This window comes from Zootoca vivipara, chromosome 12 (genome assembly GCF_963506605.1).
Source record: "Zootoca vivipara chromosome 12, rZooViv1.1, whole genome shotgun sequence".
NCBI lineage: Eukaryota > Metazoa > Chordata > Lepidosauria > Squamata > Lacertidae > Zootoca > Zootoca vivipara.
Window position 1 is genome coordinate 24,951,306 of NC_083287.1, and position 17,507 is coordinate 24,968,812.

Here is a 17,507-nt window from a genome sequence, read left to right on the forward strand (position 1 = left end):
AAGAAATTCCTTCTTCAGTGGCAATCCTAATCAGTTCCCCTGCAAAAATTCACCATTGCCGTTTTCTCCTTGCATTTTAGGCTTTAGAACTCCTATTCTTCCTTTCAGCAATTATGGGAGGTTAGTGATCCAACACCTAGATCTTGGGCTTTGAGCCCCAAAACAAATACCATCCCCAACACAGAGATTGCCATCTGATTCTCTCCATTGAGACACAGTCAAACCAGTGGATTTTCACCATGGTTTCATTGCACATGTCATAAAGGAAGAGAAGAGTTTGCTTGTCCGAGTACACCTCAAAGCAAACTGCTTCCTGCCTACCTGATCTTGAAAGACGGCACCACCAAATGCCCACACACAGGCAAAGGCAAAATATGTCTCGTACAGTTCTCTCGAACCATCAAGGGGCACATTTTCTGGAGTTAGTAAGCAGTCAAGGAGAGAACAAAGTGTCTATATAACGAAAGACAGCAAAAGCAAAACATTAAAAATATTTAGCAGGTTACGAGTACTTAGGAATTTGACTTATATCAAGTCAGAACATTGGGTTATCTACAAGGGATTGGTAGTGTCTCTTCAATGTTTCAAGCACGGGTGTTTCCTGGACATTCCCAAGACAGTTTGCATACAAAACATAAAATCGTAGTGTCGCTAGGGACCCCAACCAGCCACCTGTAATGCAAGAATATGCCTTATGGGGGTCAAACCCATGACCTCGGCATTATCAGCACCACGCTCTAACCAACTGAGCTAACTCCTGCTGGTTAACATGTTCTGTGTTGTAGCACTGAGCTACATCATATAAATCACACAATCATATAAATAAACCTGAATGTAACTCTAATGAAGATCATACTGGAGACCTTTTTTCAGACATCTGGAAATAAAAACACAGCATCATGTGGGTGAAAGCTGTCCGTGGTAATCTGCTTCCATAACTGTACATACATAGTGCTCATTTATTGTCTTTCTATCTGTATCAGCTCCAATCCACTGCAGAATTGTAGAGTTGAAGGGGCCACAAGTATCATCTAATACAACCCCTTGCAATGCAGGAATCCTTTGCCACACGTGGTGCTTGAAGCTGGCTTGTAGCATATTTGTGTTATTCGTTACAAAACATTGCTTTTTTTATATGTTTTTGTAGTGCGCCTTGTTGCAGAAAGATGGGTTGGTTACATCTTAAATGAAGTCAATGATGATGATAATAATAATAATAGTAGTATCTGCACAAGTAAAAGCATACCTGAACCATGCTGTTCTCAGGAATGGGCGTGATTGTCTTAAAGTTAGTTTTGAGCTGATCCAAGCATAGAGGAACGTATTTATCGAAGAGGATTGTCAAATTGGCTTTTTCAGATTGGTGACTCCTTGTCTCTATCCAGCTTGCAACGTATCTGAAAAAGAAAACACAATGGTTTCTGCACAGATTTGCTTGATCAGTGCAGGGGCTTACAATTACTTTCCTGTTAGTGCTGAGAAAATTCAGGAATAGCTGCCTAACTGGCTTAAAAGAGCCGCAATTGGCAAGCAATACTGTCTGAGATGGCAGCAGCACGAAAGGCACAAGGATCTGGGCTTTGAAGTGCTGGGAGCCAAGTGAAAGCGAGTTGCCCTCTGGGACACCAGTTGGCTATTCCTACATTAGAGGATTATTACTGTGAAAACTAATAAAAACAACAAATTGCTGGTGTGCAGTAATACTGGAAAGTGACTAGAGGAAAATCCCAGGCTTTGTTTTCTTATTTATTACAATATTTGTAACCTACAAACTACCAAAAACTGAACAAAATCAGAAATTTGTGCCATCAGACCAAAAACAGTTGCAGAGCCAAGAAAAAAAACAACAACCCCAAAACATACTGTATTTATTTCTTAGCTATACTCCAACATTCGTGTTTACAATAATTTCTGTTTTAGAGTTTTGGGAGACTTTGTTAGCCTCATGGAAACCTGAAGTCACTTTCAACAATTGAGAAATATAAAAAGGAAAATATAAATCAAGCCTGTGCCATCATATGCCAGCTGTTTTTCCATGAAAATTTGCTAAAGTTGACAACAGAATGTCATAGAATCATACTCATAGAATTGTAGAGTTGGAAGGGACCAAGAGGATCATCCAGTCCAACCCCCTGCAATGCAGGAATCTTCTGCCAAACATAGGGCTCGAACCCACAACCCTGAGAGTAAGAGTCTCATGCTTTACCAACTGAGCCATAGGAGGTACTTACGGATTCCAGCCAAGGTCCTGTGGGTTTATGTACAAAATACCTGCCCTAGATACGGTGGCAGGAGTGGCTGTTTTTAAATGGTGTATCTCAAACAGCAGTCTCATGGATGGTGTCAAAGAAACCCGTTCATTGCTAGCAAGAGTCAGCACCTAGACAGAATCAAGTTATTCTGATAGCTGCATCCACAACTTGCATTCTGATAATAAATCAGAAAATTGCTATCGTAAAAATATCTGTTAATATTTAAAGGCTATGTTAAAATTAAAATATACTTTGGCCTTCATAAGGGTAATTCTGCATTCTGAAATACGCATGGCCACAGTTTATATATAAGAAAGGCCACCAATTCCTACGGGGTGAGGAAAACACCAGATAAGCTTATTTTTACAGTTCAAATTAATTTCAAGGCAACTGAATGTCAAAAACTATTTGCATATAACTTATTACTGGTTAACTTAGGAGAGGTGCACTTGTGTGTAGAAAAGGAGCTGTGGTTTACTGCTGTGAAAAATATCCTTAGATGTAAAGTAAGAACTCATCTCTCCATACAAGTTGATCTACTGTACACAAAGGACTTGATAAGAAGTTATAGAAGGCCATGGTTTCCCACTTCATGGAACAAATTGTAGAAACCTGTTGACTTACATACTCTCCCTTTCCTCTCTTTTGCCATATGCCAGGAGAAGAAGTTTAGAAGCACTCACTTCAACTTTTAAACAAACCACAATTCCCTATTACATCTGAATTTAGCTTTGTGAGGTCAAGCAAATCACCATTTCCGAAGTTAACAAAACATATTCAGAAACCCAGGTTTGAGCTTGGCTTGTTGAATTAACTAGAGTATAAGCAACCACAATCCCCAAGGGTTGGATTTACTTAGGAACTGTTTTGTTTTCAACAAGAAACACATATTTTCAGCCTCTGCCCTAGCACGCATGAGAACAGACTTATTTGAGACTGGGATTTGCCATGCTGTGTTAAACATGGTGGGAAACATATGAATGGGCCTCAATTTTAATGAATGGTACTAGAATGCAAGAAAGTAATGCAGCCTGGGTTTTGAAGACACGGGGCTCATCCACACTTCCACTTGCCCTGTGGTAGAAAGGCTTGTCCTGTGCTTTCCAGGCATGGGTCTGAATGGTTTTGTCCTGGGAAACCCAACTGCCAGTTGGTCTGATTCAGCGGTAAACCACAGGTTTTCCCAGGGGAAAGTGGCAGCGCAAACAGGGTTGTGGATGAAACTGACTATGAGGAAAGATGCCATGTAAAACATAGGGTGCACATTCTACCTATCAGAAACATGGAAGAGGTATGGCAAAGGAAAACAAATGAGGAAATAAAGAAGAGGCAAAATGCAGAGTTGTCCAATGGGAAAAGAGAACGTGTTTGGTTTTTGCTCACCTTATTATCATCCATAACAGTATTGAGCGACTCAATCCACATAGGATCGATGTCCCCATCTAAGACAATCCACTTGGGCCAATTATGGGTCATATTAGCTTGCTCTCTCAAAAGAGATGAGAAGAGTCCTGAAAAATGGGAGGCAAATAAGTTTTGGACAAAGGAACTTTTAAATGATGAAAAATAAAAAAAATTAAAATCCAACTGGGGTCCAAAGAACCCTGGGCACAAAGACTTCCAAGCACATCCTGGAGTTTCCCCGATTTTTTGTTCTGGCTACAGAAAGCATAATATTATACTTGGGGAGGACAGGATTCAAAAACAGGAACCCTTTGGGTCCAGGCAATGTAGTTTGTATGGCAGGGGGAAAGTTTATATCTCTTGACATCAGAATCAAGTTCAGCAGTCCTACCTGTATACCACAGGGTTGACAGCAGAACTGTATGGCAAAGCCCTGGAATACTTTGGCAACAGAGAGAGTACATGGGAGTATATGATGAAGAAGGTAAAATGGTGCAGGCAAATAGCTTGATAACTAAGTAATGATCTGTGCATGAAACTAGGGCAGTACCACCTCAGACTGCAAGTGGGGAAGAACTCTAGTTTGAATACTTCTCCATAACTGCCTGCATGCAGAAAAGTAGTAAGGAGGGTAAGCAGAATCTGTTGAACATGCTACATTTTGTATGCACAGAAAGGGTGTAAGAACAAAAATGTTGGGATTATTCAAGCCTGATCTTTCCTCCCCTCGCCTGCAGTATAAAACGGTGTGACCCCAGGAAGCCTACACCATGTGATTTCGCTGTATGAATATCCTAGCAAAATAAACATCAGTTGAGGGATGTTTTGCAGGAAAACGTGAAGACTGTGCAGTGAATGTCACAGGAATTAAAATATATCCTCTACTTGCCATCTTTCCATTCTCGAGTAGCATGATGTATGAAACCAAAGAGTTCATCAGTAGTCACAGCTTTGGGGTTCAAGTCATTCCAAACAGGCTTCCGCTTCATGTTCATATAAGTCCTGTTCAGTGTTTTCAGAACCTGATGAACAGCCAGGAGAAAACTTCCTTGTTAGGATCCAGGTCTCAATTTGGGGGGAAAGTGTTAGGTTCTTATATAAATATTGACACTGCTTTTTCCAATTTTCCATAACGTCTTGGGGTCAGATCCAGATTAAACTAGTTCCCACTTAAATCAAAGACAAGCTGAGTCATGATTAATCCCCCCATTAATTTTAATGCATTCTAAATTCCACTGCCTTAGTCTGGACTCAACCCTCAGTTTACAACGTTTTGATTTATGGAGCCCTGTTTCCTGAGTCTGGGAACCACCTTGAGCTCCTTGCAGGAAAGGTAGGGTATAAAAATCCAGCAGTAAATTAAAATTTAAAAACTAAGACCTTTTGATGAGAAATGACAATGGGATGAAAAAGATGTGGGAGCAATGGCTCTAGAAACCTACATTAAACTTACCTAAATACTACTGCATTTTCTTAAGGCTTTGAGACTGAACCGGAATAATAGGAAACTAACAAACAGAGGAGGTATTGTTCCCGAGAGAGAATAATTGTGGGGGGAAGTCCCAGAATCATAGTATTCCAGACTGCTCCTGCTGAGCCACTGCTTCCACTATAAAAGGAAGCCACTCCAAATCATTACCGCCCCCTAAACGCACCCACGCTTGAACTTTATTTCTCCACTGGATTTGGTCTTTCCCATCTGGGTGACCAGATGAAAGAGGAAGGGAGGACTCCTTTCCTAATTAAGTGGTTGTTGTATGTGAACTAATCCCTGGATAGTTTGAGTCTCAGGGAGGGCAGGGGAGAAGTTTCATCTCCGTCATGATTAGCCTGACCATAGCAATGCTCAACTTTTCACTTTAAAAACAGAGTTGAGGGGGATGGCTGAAGTAAAGCATGCGGCGTTATGCCAGCTGGCGTGGAGCTTTCTTTCTTTTTTTTTCATTTGCAAAATCTGCCATAAAAAAACAACTGTTAAAGCACCATGCTGTACCTTGCTTTTTCCAGTGCCTGCATTTCCGACTACAAAGACAGAGTGACGCACTGCCAGAAGCTCCTCAAGCTGAACAATCTGTCAAACAGAATTAATACACAGCCAGTGGTTTTGTTTCCTTGTCCTCCCATTACCACTGACACCAATTACCTCCCACAAAGCAGCTTCCCACCCTCTCCTGTAGTCAGGAAACGGTTTTCTCCAAATAACTTCAAACAGGATAACCTGAAGATGGCCCATTAGTCTCTCAAGGCCCTACACCCAGACTTGAATTAATGAATGAGCCTCAAGAAATGAAAACAAATCTCCCCATCCTTTTTTGTTTGCTAAGCCACACAACAATATCCTGGAAAAATGAACAAAAACACTAATGTCAAATGTCACCGACTGCTTGATGTAACTACAGGACGGGTGGCAAATGTAGGCGAGATTCCTCATTCTAGGCATCTTTTCAGGGACTGAAGATAAAAAATAAACCTAAAGGGGCAGCAAGACTCACAAAATGAATTTGAATTAGCTTGCCAAATATACTATAGGAGAGGTAAAGGTAAAGGGGCCCCTGACCATCAGATCCAGTCGTGTCCGACTCTGGGGTTGCGGCGCTCATCTCGCTCTATAGGCCGAGGGGGGCGGCATTTGTCTGCAGACAGCTTCCAGGTCATGTGGCCAGCATGACAAAGCTGCTTCTGGCGAACCAGAGCAGTGCACGGAAACGCCGTTTACCTTCCCGCCGGAGCGGTCCCTATTTATCTACTTGCACTTTGATGTACTTTCGAACTGCTAGGTGGGCAGGAGCTGGGACCAAGCAAAGGGAGCTCACCCCGTTGCAGGGATTTGAACCGCCGACCTTCTGATCAGCAAGCCCTAAACTCTGTGGTTTAACCCACAGCGCCACCTGGGTCCCTATAGGAGAGGTATGGACATGCAAAACTGTGGGTTGGGCTGATTCAAGCAGACTCTTTCAGTGGAGCATGAGGCTAGCAGCACAGGTCTCTGCTTCTCCTCAGCAAACATCTCACTGTGGATGTTCAATCTTAGTCTGAATTCCCTCATTCAGGGTTATTGTCCACAAATGAGACATAACAGTGGCCTTAGATCTCCCAAGTTTGACTTCTAAATCATATCATGACTGTTGTTTCATATGGCCTGTCTGCAAACACGAGAGTTGGATCCCCATGAGGTGGGCTGTGATGGCTTCTTCTGCTTCTGTGATTCGCAGTGAGCCTCATACTAACAGTCACCCATCTTCTCTAAAGGCAAGCAAGCGTAGCTGCTGTGTTTAAAATCTTGGAGGCACAATTTGAAGGCTGATAAGGGGGGGGGGGGAAGTCCACACAGAACACTCCTACACTACAAAGATTAGTTTATCTTTCTCTTCTATTTTGATTGAATAAAGGGACACAGCAAAACAAATGACAACCCCAGTGCCTCAAATTCAGTACTATGTAAAGCATAATAATCACTGGTCACTGACAAAAATCTAAGCAAGTTAAGGACATATGGCAGTGAGGGAAGGAAGCATTTTCCTGACTAGACAGGACCAGTAGGTCCTACATATTATTTCAGAAACTCAAATCTTTACTTATAACATTGGCCTACACATGTACAGTAGTATTACTGAAATACCACCACTTTCAGGACACAAAAGGAATGTTATCATTGTACACAAGCATAACCTTCACATTCAACACAACCTGTCTGCAATTATTTTTTGATTGAAATTCTTAAGGGGTGTAATTAGAGGCAATGGATTATTTTACTTTGAGAATAAAGCTCTCCTCAGGCTGCAAGCGAAGCTCCAGGGTAGACTGTTTAACCATCTGTTCAAATTGCAAGTCCCTTTTCCTTGGAACATCCAGAGCCGGAAACAGGTCACTGATTAGGCCCATGAAAATGGGGATATCATCTGTCACTATCTTGGGCAAGTTGAAGTCCCTTAAGGCTCGCATAAGTACCTGGGAAAGGACAGTCAACCACACGTTATCACACCTGCAAGAGCTTTCAATCAACAGAAAATACGCTTTTGTAGTAACAGAGTTGAAGAAGCATTCCTTCCTCTGAGTAAAGAACAAATATGGACATCCATTAAAAGCAGTGGTGAGAAACCCTCAGCCCACAGCCTAATGCCCTCTGGACCATTACTGGGCCAGTCTTGCTCTGCACACACCCCCTCTGCAAATCACTTTTCATTTTCAGTTTTGTGTGTGCTCCAGGATGGAGGCAATCCAGGGGCGGGGGGCGGGGAATGAAGGTGGGAGGAGGGTGGTAATGGTAATGGGAATGGGAATGGGAATGGGTGGGGCAATGGAAGGAAGAGAGAGGAAACTATGTTCATGTGGGTGGTGAAAGGAAAGAGACAAAAAGGACGGAGGAATCACAGAGATTGAGGGAGATGGGATAGCAGAGACAGACAGACAGACAGAGGAAGCGTGCTATGCAATATTGCAACCCACTTTGGGCTCCATCTCTGCCCATGACTAGCATGACAAATTACCCCTAAGGAAATGTAGCCTTTAGCAGAAAATAATGTTTCTTACTCCTGCTCTAAAGAGGTAATTTTATAATTAAAATCAAACTGGGGGGGGGGGGAAGCTATTCCAACATTATGCTGATGAAGCACCAATCTGTGCTACTACGTACCTGATCTTCAGGTCTAGCCTTGTCTCCTCGCTTCAGTGAGCCGGCAACTACCAAAACAGACTTAACAGCACGAAGGCCCCAGTCATAATGATCCTGTGGTGAAGATATAAGGGGGGGAAAGATTAATTGTTGACCTGTCAAACATGGCTAAACAAATAAATTCTCAAAACCTGGGAACCAAAGTTGCTGTGCTGCGCTTTTGTTTTTGATGATATTATGGGTGTTGCCTATGGTGGGGTGAGAAGAATTTCTAAAAATGAGAATATCCAGTCAAAGGTTCCAAATACATATACAGGCGCACCCCACCCCCACCCCCCATTTACGTGCGTTCATGTCATGTGCAACTGTGCATGCGTGCAGCATCAAAAACCCAGAAGTGGAGGAGAGGGACTTGAAGAGACTCAACAAAGTCACACTGTGCCTCCGGTTCGTGAGGAGACCCTCCCTGGAGCATTACTATTTGGAAGCAATCTATGATCCCTGGGAAGATGGCCGGTGTGTGTGTGTGTGTGTGTGTCACAGAATGCCACCACAGTCCATCTAAAGTGGATCCTATTCTTGCTCTGCCATGGATTCTGTTCCCCACCACTGCCACTCCCACTATAGGACTGCTCTGTTGGGCAGAGTTGTGCTTGATTAGGGAACTGTTGTCTTGGTAGGGTAAACCTGTATTTATTATTACAGTTGTACATCGGAAGTCGAACGGAATCCGTTCCGCAAGTCCGTTTGACTTCCAAAGTGTTGGGACACCAAGGCGCGGCTTCTGATTGGCTGCAGGAAGCACCTGCAGCCAACCAGAAGCCATGGAAGTCCTATCAGACATTTGGCTTCCAAAAATAGTTCGCAAACCAGAGCAGTCACTTCCAGGTTTGTGGCATTTGGGAGCCAAAGCGTTTGACTCGTAAGATGTTTAGGATTCAAGGTACGACTGTATTATGCATTTCATCCTGTCTGTATCAATTTTATTGGTCTGTGACCAAAAAATTAATTCATTAGTAAGACTGTTACAGGTTAGGATTAGGGCTCCTCAAATAATTGCTGTTTGCTTGCCTGAACCTTTTAATTAGCTCCTTCCCTTCTGAGTTGCTCCTTGCTTTCAGAACCCATCTTGTTTTTTCCTTTCACCTGTGTCTGTCTGTATCCTACTTTTCACTCTTCCCAGTGAATATTCTTCCCAGAATATTCTAGTGTTACCAACCTCACCTTTTGCCCCTGATGTTGTGCTTTCAGGTTCCCAGATAACTAATGGCTACTAATCTCAAATCACACCAGCAACACTGTGTACTTGGAGCAGACCCCTTAGGCTCATGGGCCACTGATAGACCATTGTCTTCAATGCTTTGAGGATTCACAGTGGTAAGCAATGGGCAGAGGCCATACATAACCTGGCTCGCAACATGTGCCAATCTCAAAGAGACTCATGTTTTTGTAGCAATCCAGCAAATGAAAAAGAGATTCCTTGTAATATACTTGGAATCAAGTTTCACCGAAAATCAATGAAGATTACTTCCATATAAACATTTTAAGAGATTAGAATGTAAAACAAAAATTAATAGGATTACATAGGCAAGTCTATCCTTTGGAACATTAGAATGCTTACAGACTTGAAGATTGATTACAGTAATCAGAACCAAGCAAACATTACATTGTCTAAAACAAAACACCAACACAGAAACATTTTCAATTGTTTCCAATAATGCTGAAATAAATGAATAAAGCCAAACTAAATCAATATTCAACAGACATGACAAAGTTGTACATATGAAAAGGTAAGCAATTCCCTTTTCATTTAATTCCATCTGTTCTGCTTCATCTGTTGTAGGCTACAGGGCTATACTGGGAGAACATAAATAATTTTATGGGGCCCCCAATGCATGTAGATGTGATATATTGCCGATAATGTGTGCTTTCTCAGATACTGTGAATAGCTTGAGTAATTTTTTTGCTTTCAAAAGCATCCTAAAAGCATCCTACATTTTATTTTGCAAGTTTGTATTGTAGCACAATACCATTTGATTAGCATGGGAGAAATCTCGAGGTCCAAAAGAGCCCTTACCTGTTTAGAGAGAAGTTCTCTACAGAGAGTATACAAGGTAATAAACTTCCTGGCTAACAAGCGTGCATCAACAAACCCCTCAGCAACCAGCATAATTTCACAAATTAGTTCAATGTCAGGGACAACCATTGCACAGGGTCTAAAAAAAAGTGTAAGAACCAAAGACAGGGATTAGTATTTAAATATTGTGAGAATAACAAATGCCCATCTCACCTAAATTCAAGACAGTGATGTCTACAAACATTTTAGCAGAGCTCAAGAGAGTCACAATTATGTGTGTCACTCATTGCTAACAAGAACTTCCAAAGCAAAAGCAAAAACAAAAAAACAGGCTAATTACTCGTTGGAAATTATTAGCATTTCCTACTAGTGCTATTTCAATGGAATCAGCTGATGGGTGTAGGCTTTGCAAGTCCCCTATAGACAAATCATGAAAATATAAGATGCTGTTACAGGGAATCTGCAAGATGGCCCTTTATGTTGGTAAAAAGCAAGACTAGACAAACCACCAGTTCCAACTTGATTTCTTCCAGAACGAAATTCTGGCAAAATGATACCATTCCCAATAGTTCCAATTAGAGTGTGTGTAAAATAATAGTTTATTAGTTTCGTGATGTGAAACCAAATAACTAATTAAAATACTGCAGTAAGCACATAACATAGATGGTTTTGGAACAGTAGGTTATCTAGTTTGGGGGGGACCTCGGATCTGTGGGCCAAATGTGACTTGCCAAGCCTACCTGGACCTTGGGGCTCTTCCCAAGCCATGCCCTGCTCCATGCCCTTGAGTATTTTTGCTTGGCTGAAATGTGTCTTTGAACTGGGACAATATCTCTTGCTTGTAGCGTGTTTATAGAAACATCCGAATTTTGCATGGCTGGAATGTGACTTCCTTTGGACAGTTGGCCACATCTGTTGCTTTGATCACTTTTGCTTCTAGCCCAGCCCACCAATGGCATGCAAGCCCCTGGAGGGCTTCCTGCCTACAAGGAAATGTGTCCCTCAAGCTAAATGTGGTTCCCCACCTTGACCCAGTGAAAGGTCATTGAAAATAAGTCAGTATCAGACACGGAAGAGACATATTAAGGCAGTTACAATCTACATGACTGTCTGAACTGTGGATCTCATGTGCCATATTTTAAAGATCTGAAACAAGAAACCAAAAGTCTGTCCACAAAACGGAAAGCTGGGAACTTAGAAAGATTTTTTTCTCGTTTGGGGTGAAAGAGACATTCAGGAAGGAATGTGCTAAGTCCTGCTGCTGCCCAGGAAGGCAAGGCACTTGTGACTAGCTCTTTGTCCTGCATCATAATAAATGAGTTGTGGGCCTTTCCCCCCCTTTTTTTTCTTAGTAATAGGGAGATACTGTTCAGTGCTTTAAGAGAATTCAGTTAGTTTTAGGTTTTCATCCTAACTCGTTTAGTTTTGTATCGCAACTAGGTTTTTCACAGAACAACAACTTCTAATGCACACTTAGCAAAGATACGGAAATAATTTGTCTCCCTTGGTTATCAAGGGAGCTATCAAGACTGCAACTTCGGAAAACTCTTTCACACAATCATTGTGCAACAAGTCAAGTGCAAACCAAACAACTGACATTAGGTGGCATAAGTGCTCAGAATGTGAATCTGCTTCATACTTGCCTGAAAAGAGCTTTCAGATTTTCAGGTAATTCTGTTCGGCCTGCATAACCTGGGTTCATAGTAATAAATATTCCAACCGATGCTTTCAGTGCAATGCTTTCTCCAAGGAATAAAAACCTGCATCAATAGCACGATAAAAGGAAAGAAATGGCTGAAAGTGGTTGGGATTTAAGCAATTCTCTTTGACTCCATTTTCCTCTTAAACACACACACACACACTGTGGTCAGAACCCAAATTCACACAGCTAGTTCTGAATACCCAAGATGATTTGGGCCTTGTGCTTCTGGAAGAGCTGCTCACCTACCCCACTCTGGTATTGCATAGCAGAACTTATTTTGAAACTGAGGTGACTTTCAAAACATTTCAAATGAAAATAAAATGTGCTAATGCTATGTTATGGGAGGACCGCTGTTTCATACTGGACAGGGCAGGCCTAAACCTTTCAGAATGCCTAAAGTAGTTTGATTTAATTTCTTTTCAGCATTCCATACAACTGTATCAAACCATAACTAAACAATGGGTTGAGTCCAGACCTTTAGGTCACATGTTCACCCAGTGAAATCAATGAAATTTAAATTAGTTGTAACAAACAGAGCTAACCTATGCCTAGCAGGGGAGCAGGTAGGTGGAACAGAGCGACAGAGATGTCACATAGACCTGCCAGGGTGGATGGTAGGGGAAGTAAATTCACACCCCCATTCTTTTCTGGTGCCAGCTCCATGCTGGCGTAGCAGAAAGGTTCAGATCAGATGCCTTTCCAGGAGCTAGATCAGTATAGGATCTGGCAGATCCATAACTGACCCTGCTCCATTTCTCCTACACATACCCAGGCTCCCTGATTTGAGTTATTTGCCAATGGTATTTTCTGCAGAAGAGGTCTCTGCGGTGGAGGTTGGCATAGGTTAATGGACAAGGATGTCTGCTGAATCATAAACCCTTCCATCAGCACAGATCATGAGTATGTCTGCACTGCAGCCTAGCTTGTGTGACTAGCTCACTCTGGATCTATGCCAACATGAAGTGTTAATGGTTAAAAATGCTAAATAGGTCTATATACAGTGGTGCCTCACTAGACGAATTTAATTCGTTCCACGGGTCTATTCTTATAACGAAAAATTTGTCTAGCGAATCCCATAGGAATGCATTGAATATTTTTTTTTAAAAAAAATTGCCCATAGGAACGCATTAATTGAATTTCAATGCATTCCTATGGGAAACCGCGATTCGCTAGACGAATTTTTCGCAAAACGAATTTGTCTAGCGAGGCAACCTCCGCTAGAAAAATCATTTCTTTAAGCGAAAATTTTGTCTTACGGGGCGTTTGTTAAGCGAGGCACCACTGTATTTTCCATTGAATAGCTAAGCAAAACAGATTCAATTAATAAACAATCCAAAATTCAAAAAATGAAATTCATAACTAACAAGGGGATAATACCCCACATCATATGCCAGTCACGATTTTTGGATCCGATTTCCAACTAATATCACATGATGTGTAATCATTGCACTTGTTGCTCCATGACTTTTATTGCATTTCAACTGTGGAAAAAAATGCTTTATAATTGTTGTTACGGAGGTATGAAATATCTCTGTTTTACACAGTGGAAACCAAGGCCAAGAAATAGTGCCTTGTCCAAGGTCACATAATCTGTATATGGCACATGCGAGACTTCAGCCTAAACCTTCCAGGTGAAAGTTCAACCCCTCTTAATCCATTTGGACTGGAGCAACAGATGAAAAAATAAATAAAGCATTTTGAATGTGGAAGTATTTATTTATTACCAAATATAATAAATAAATCAGAAGAATCAGGCTTAACAGGATACACAGGATAAAAAACCCCCAATAAAACAGCAGCAAATTATCCTCATTCTAGATAGAAAGATAAACTGACAGGCACAAATGCAAATACCTTTTCAAAGAGGATGTGAAAGTTAGCACCAGTGGGTGGTTTCTTCATATGCTGCATCTTCAAATTACATTGAATACATTAAACAATTTTGAAGGATGTATCTATTAATATACTCACTGTTTTTTCTTATTTCTTATGGCATCATGGATGGTCTTTACTTGCACAGCCACAACGGAAAGAACTTCTACTGAAATTCGGTTGAATTCGTCAAAGCAGCCCCAAGCACCTGTCTGGGCCAAACCTTTATAGATGTTTCCAATGGACTATAATAAATAAATGTACAAAATTCAGATTTTGTAGTTTGCTTTCTGAAAGAAAGCCTTTTCCTTATATGTAAAGCAACAGTTAATCATTTGTTGCATTTATAAGCTGCCCATGTAAGTGAGTGATATACAACTAATTAATCACAAAACCCTGTATTATTGCACTTCCATCTAATTTATCTATTACCGTACTAGTTGCCTGGTTATTCTGTCTAGTGTGTTCAAGAAATCACAGCATTATGCAGAAGATGATATTGAACTGTGCATATAGGAACTGGCTTTGTTCTACAGGAAGAAGAAAATAGTTTGCAATTTGGGACGTACTGTAATTCAGGGGACACACATTCCAATGGTGTGCCTTGATTTTCCTGAACACAAATGAATTCACCCCCTTTTTACTGAGTTGTTAAAAGGAATCACAGCAATATCCATGAAAAAGAGAGGAGCATAAAAGGCAACACTGATGCACCTATTCTCTCCCTGCATTTGTGGGTTTCAATGGGATGTCAGGGGCAGGAAGAAGTTTGAGGAGTGGGGTGATGTGCAGGCAGAGGGCAGGAGGTTGATCCAGAGGATCAAGGGTCAGAGGTTTGTGGGGTTCTGTGCCACCCATGAGGCAGGTGCCAGAGATGGTGGTAGAGCAGGCACCCCCAAACTCGGCCCTCCAGATGTTTTGTGACTACAACTCCCATCATCCCTAGCTAACAGGACCAGTGGTCAGGGATGATGGGAGTTGTAGTCACAAAACATCTGGAGGGCCAAGTTTGGGGATGCCTGTGGTAGAGTCAAGGGGAAGAGACCAGGCAGCCAGAGACAGGGGAAAGGAGGCGGAAAGAGAATTGCAGGGCATCTCAGAGGTGGAAGAGGCTGTGTCAGTCCCAGAGAGGCCTTTGGAATCTCCCATATCCTTCTGTCTCCATGGACAAGGAGGGGCTTAAAACTCAGAAGGAATCATAGGGCACTTGTCCATACTGCGTCAGATAAGCGAGTTTAAATAAGCTGAAAGGGGCGTGGTAATGCTGTTGCTCCAACTCTCTGGGTTGGAGCCTAGGACTGTAGAGGTAGATCGCCTAGCCAGCTAGTTGGCAGGGGTGGTCTGTATAACCCTTGTACCTTAGGAGCTGATGTAACCAAGGGCTTTGCCAACAAAGAAATAAACTCCCAAACATTTCTCATAGGGCTGAGTGTGCTCAGGACATGGGGACAAAATCTGCACGTTTTGATATTTGGTGTCCCAGCTTCCTATCAACAGTGGCCACAAAAAGGGATGCAAACATTTCTGTGCGTATAACAACACACTTATCATGACAGTCTTCCCTCATAAGAGCATCCCCTCAATACGGGCTCAGCACCTTGTAATCCATCTGTTCAGAACAGTTGAAGACATAGACCATCATCCCAAGTGCATGGCCCAAATCCTTGGTTGTCTCCGTTTTGCCTGTCCCAGCTGGACCTGCGGGAGCTCCACTCATTGTTAGATTAAGGGACTGCGTAAGAGTGATGTAACACCTTTAACAAGCACAAGCACAGTTACTATTAACACGCCAACAGTCTATTTACTTTAGTGGCTGACATTCCAAATCCACAAAAATGCAGGAACATTATAGTTGATAAACTTGCAGTAAGAGTATCATTATTATAAACTGTTGTTGTTGAATATTTATATCATCCTATTCTATCATCAAGTACCTAGAGGGGCTGCCTCTTGTTTAAGAGGTCTCCTGTTTAACAATAAAACATTTTTTTTATTTTTGTATCATTATTATTATTGATTGTTAAATTTGTATACCACTCATTTGTAGATCAGGGCAGTTTACAACATAAAAATACTATCTTTCTATCTATCTATCTATCATCTATCTATCTATCTATCTACGAACAAAAACAAACCAAGAATCTCCCCTCCCCTCTTCTGTTTAGCTTCAATTATTTAATTATGTTTCCTTCTTCAAACTGATTTATACAATGTTGCTTAATTTAAGCTTTTATATTAGGTTAGCTTGCTTTTATTGTTTTACACAATGTTGTATGGATTTATTTTTGAGCTTCCTGATATTATGATTATGTATGACTGCTTCCAATATGTTTTGAATCATTATGCTTACTGTTCATTTGCTATGTTGTGAGCTACTTCTTGTGGGAAAGTGGCTTACAAATAAGCAGATGCCAGATGATAAAACATCTCATTTTAGTCGTTACATTTTGCCCATCATTTTCATGATCCTAGAGCAGGTAACAATGTTAAAAGCTAAAACGAAATGAAAGCAATCTACAGTAAAACACAACCGAAAACCATAGCCTGCCAAATAATAATAATAATAATAATAATAATAATAATAATAATAATAATAAAAAATACAGCAAATACTTATGCGGCAATAGTACCACAGTAGGTACACAGAATCTGGCAAAATATATCCCATCAGTCCCTACTAAAAGTCTGGAAAATAAAAATGTATTTAATTAGTGTTGAAAGAGGGCCAAAGACAATGCCAATATATTTCAAAACCCTCCATTATACATCTACACATTGGGTAATCTTCCTTTACACATCATTTGCATGAAGAGGCTCATAGAGCAGATAGGAAGCAGACCCCCACATCTGCAAAGGAGCAATCGCATGTGAACAGCTGATCACATTTAGTTGTGCCATGTGATCAGGACCCCCAATCATGCAGAAGTCCCAATTGCATGGAACAGCCACCCCTCTACAGATGCTGAGATGGCAAGCCCAGCTACAACAGCTAGTTCCTCATCCTCGGCTACTTCTCACGCCAGCTCAGAATCAGAGCACTATGTTGCTGGCAAACACCGGGTATCTGATTTTTATTTGCGCAGTCTACCCCCAATGTAAGCCTTAATTTGGGGGTAATATTATGGGGAGCCAATGCAAAGTCATGCAAATTCAATAAAATCCTTGTTCATTCCACAGGATACAACTTTAACCTAGACTCTAAAGAATGTGGGTGCGCAAGAACACATGTACATGCCTGTGTTTCCTCTGCCTCTTTCTGTCTGGTGTGGGGAGGGTACATGTGAGAAGCAACCAGAGAGGCCGATGCCCATGGCATTCTCTCAAACTTCCAAACATGCCCATGCACTCAGAAAGGCTGGCAACCTTGTGACTATGGAGCTATAATACAGGAAAGCTGTGATTTCATGCCAATGGAGGAAATCCCACTGGGGGTCAAAAGTAAACTCTAGGAAGTCTTGTCCAACAATTCTTAGGCGTAAGGTTATCCCTTTCCTTCCTTGTCATACAATACAACACAACACAACAACACAACACATAACTGTTCAGATTATATGGGGGATACCTTTTATTCCCAATGCAATTATTTTA

At 41.4% G+C, this 17,507-nt stretch overlaps 1 protein-coding gene across 1 annotated transcript in view; it reads right to left on the reverse strand.

The window, feature by feature from the left end:
- DNAH11 (dynein axonemal heavy chain 11) overlaps nucleotides 1-17,507 on the reverse strand; it is a 142,911-nt gene that overhangs the window by 78,176 nt on the left and 47,228 nt on the right. Inside the window, exons 33-44 of the mRNA XM_035129059.2 lie at nucleotides 15,517-15,673; nucleotides 14,019-14,164; nucleotides 11,989-12,105; nucleotides 10,346-10,484; nucleotides 8,290-8,382; nucleotides 7,410-7,604; nucleotides 5,650-5,727; nucleotides 4,546-4,678; nucleotides 3,636-3,763; nucleotides 2,232-2,380; nucleotides 1,247-1,397; nucleotides 322-453 (exon numbers count right to left, since the gene is read on the reverse strand). Of these exons, the coding sequence (XP_034984950.2) occupies nucleotides 322-453; nucleotides 1,247-1,397; nucleotides 2,232-2,380; nucleotides 3,636-3,763; nucleotides 4,546-4,678; nucleotides 5,650-5,727; nucleotides 7,410-7,604; nucleotides 8,290-8,382; nucleotides 10,346-10,484; nucleotides 11,989-12,105; nucleotides 14,019-14,164; nucleotides 15,517-15,673 (1,618 nt within the window). The remainder of the gene's footprint in view (nucleotides 1-321; nucleotides 454-1,246; nucleotides 1,398-2,231; nucleotides 2,381-3,635; nucleotides 3,764-4,545; nucleotides 4,679-5,649; nucleotides 5,728-7,409; nucleotides 7,605-8,289; nucleotides 8,383-10,345; nucleotides 10,485-11,988; nucleotides 12,106-14,018; nucleotides 14,165-15,516; nucleotides 15,674-17,507) is intronic.